This window comes from Cariama cristata, unplaced genomic scaffold (genome assembly GCF_000690535.1).
Source record: "Cariama cristata isolate BGI_N322 unplaced genomic scaffold, ASM69053v1 scaffold26474, whole genome shotgun sequence".
NCBI lineage: Eukaryota > Metazoa > Chordata > Aves > Cariamiformes > Cariamidae > Cariama > Cariama cristata.
In genome coordinates, this window is record NW_009615086.1 from 14050 (window position 1) to 16915 (window position 2866).

The window sequence follows — 2866 nt, forward strand, 5'->3', positions numbered from 1 at the left end:
GAAGACTGGCCCGCGTGATCCCTTAGCTTTATACGGCGTATGATGTGGATGGAGTGGAATACCTCAGTGGTCATCTTTTGGTCACTTGTCCCATCTGCATTCTTCGGCAGGGGCGATCCTTTTACAACTTTTCACTTGTTTAACAAAAGAGGACCAACAGTGGCTTTGGTTCCCACAGGAATAAGTATAAACATGGGCCTTTCTGCATACCAGTCCCACTGATATTTCAGTGTCGACTATAAACATTGAGTGTTTTCAAGTCTGAAAGCAGACAGTGTCTGAAAAGCGTGTAACTGCACTTTTATAAAGTGCGGCTACTTAGAAGAAACATAACTGAAAGAAAAAAACCCCACAAAAACTCCTGAAAGGACAAATAGTTCTGTTTTAGCCAAACCAAGACACTGGCAGTATCCATTTCAAGCCTTAAGTCATAAGACCAGCTACAGCTCATCGGGAACTTGCAGATTTCACTGCTGTAAATACTGCTTTGAAGAAGGAATAGCAGACTTCAAGGCCAGTGTTGGATTATGTTTCTCCAGATTCTGTTTGTGAAGTGTCACATACTAGTAGCTGCTATATTGCACTGGGACCCTGTTTTAAGACAAACAAGCAGTCTGCAATGCACTCAGAAATAATGAAAACACTTCTTCATGGACTGCATGAAAGCAGAGAGCCTGCAGGTTCTGTTTGGGAGCACCTGCTTTTGAAGAAGTAACTTCCAGGTTAGCTCAAGTTCATTTATAGCTTAAAGCCCAGTCAGAGCCTTCAGAACACCGGGGTTCCACCAGATGGTCCTCTTGCAAACACCTTTTTTTCCTAGGGTTATTTCAAAATCGGTGCTGTGGCAGTTGTGCAGACCACTCTGTTTTGAAGACACAGGGATTTTATATTTGTTTTCCCAAACCACAAAGAATTCTTTGAATACTCGACCAATAATAAACAGTTTAGTTAATTTTATAGGTGGTGTAAATGGGGGTTGGTTTGGTTTTGGGTTTGTTTGGGAGTTTGGGGGGGTGTTTGTTTATTTGTTTGGGGTTGGTTTTTTTGTTGGTTTTTTTTTTTGAAGAAAGCCACTTTTTGTAATGGTAGCCTCTTACAGATGTGTAGAGGACTGAATGGAAGCTTAGCAGATTTGTTATAAATTTTAGTGCTGGTTCCGTAAACTTATAACCTAACTGTTATACAATACAGAATTATTTGAAAATGGAAATACTATGTTGGGTTAGTTGATGCTGACAATTGACGTAGTTATAATTTCCCATAGTCCTAGTGTCTGCCTTACTCTCTCCTATTAATATTCATTAGTATTGTTCCCTTTGTGTTTATTTCAGTAGAATACATGGAACGGAACTAAGAACACTTCTTTTGTCTTGTGGTTGAAATTAAATCTTTTGACATGATATAAACTTTGTTATAGAGCTTTTTTGTGTTTGGTTTGAGATTAGATAATTAGATTGCACATTAAAATCCTTGGCTGTCTCACAAGTAACAAGCTGGTTATAGAGCTGTTAATAACATTCCTTCAAAACTCTATTTCCCTCTTGGTTCAAGATTTCTTTCCTTTTGAAGTTAAGGGCACAAAATGCTAACGGTCAATTGTAAGCTACAGTAGGCTGAGTTCTACTTTATTGTAGATTTCATTTAAATGTTTACTAAATTAGAGCAGATGCCTGGCCAAAGGATTAGGTGTTGCTCTTTCCAGATAAAAACGAAGTTTAAAAGATTATTATCTAGCATCCATTTAATTAAAAAAGCAGCTGTGATGCTAGACAGCTGTTTTGCTTAGTTCAAAGAAGAGGAGATGTGAAGGAATCAGTCTGTTTCCAGTGTTTCATAGTAGATACTTAGCAAAGAATAGATAAGCAATAGCATTCGCAACTCCTGTGTTACTCAGTTAACATGCAGTGGGAGAGAATGAGTATTTGCAGTGCTTTAATTTTCTTTCAATGTTCTTTTCTCTGCCTCTCCCTTTAGTGGACTTGTGTCTATGAATTCCAGGAAGGAGCCCCTGTGCGCCCTGTCTCGCCTCGTTGTTCCTTGCGATTGACTCATTGCATTGAAGAAGCCAATGTGGGCCGGGGTTACATCAAAGAACTTTGTTTCAGTCCTGATGGCCGGATGATTTCATCCCCACATGGCTTTGGGATCCGCTTGTTGGGGTTTGATGCACACTGCAGCGAACTTGTCGACTGTTTGCCCAAAGAAGCCAGTCCCCTGAAAGAAATCCGTTCCCTCTACTCTCATAATGATGTGGTACTGACAACCAAGTTTTCTCCAACACACTGTCAGATTGCCTCGGGGTGCCTTAGTGGACGTGTTTCTCTGTATCAGCCAAAGTTCTAGGCATCTTGCATCAGCAGTACCTTCAGATGTTTGTGGTTTTTACTTCAGTTTAGTTGAAGTGTGTTCTTTCTGAAATCTCTAAATCCAGATAAGATCATAATTACTGTGATCTCTGAACACAACAGTGGAAGAAGTTTCCAGCCCCACACTGTATGCATTCTCATCCACAAGTCCACTTCCATGCACTGTGTTTTCAGCCTTCCAAGCAGACCTCTGCTCCTGCTGATCCTGTGCCATCAAGTCATTGTTCTGGTTTGTTTGTACCATAAAACTTGCTGATAATTTCCTTCAACGCAACTTGAAGTGGGCTATTTGAAACAAATGTAGAGGGGGCAAGGGTAGCAGTTCAGCCAAAAGTCACCAAGGCTCCTCAGGTACGACACCAGCTTGTTCCAAAGGGGCTGGACTTCCTCACATACGCCTCCTTGGCCTTCTGTGTTGCTGAAACTACAGTGGTTATTAGATAATGAGCTGCTTTTTGATGTAACTTACACAATTAGTTACTGTCACAAAAAGTAAATTT

General features: G+C 40.5%; 1 protein-coding gene across 1 annotated transcript in view; it reads left to right on the top strand.

Annotated features, from left to right (window-relative positions):
• The window catches only part of DCAF10 (DDB1 and CUL4 associated factor 10), a 14854-nt gene extending 12511 nt beyond the window's left edge, over nt 1–2343 (top strand). The window contains exon 7 of the mRNA XM_009699695.1: nt 1975–2343. Within this exon, the coding sequence (XP_009697997.1) occupies nt 1975–2343 (369 nt within the window). The remainder of the gene's footprint in view (nt 1–1974) is intronic.
• The last annotated feature ends 523 nt before the right edge of the window (nt 2344–2866 follow it).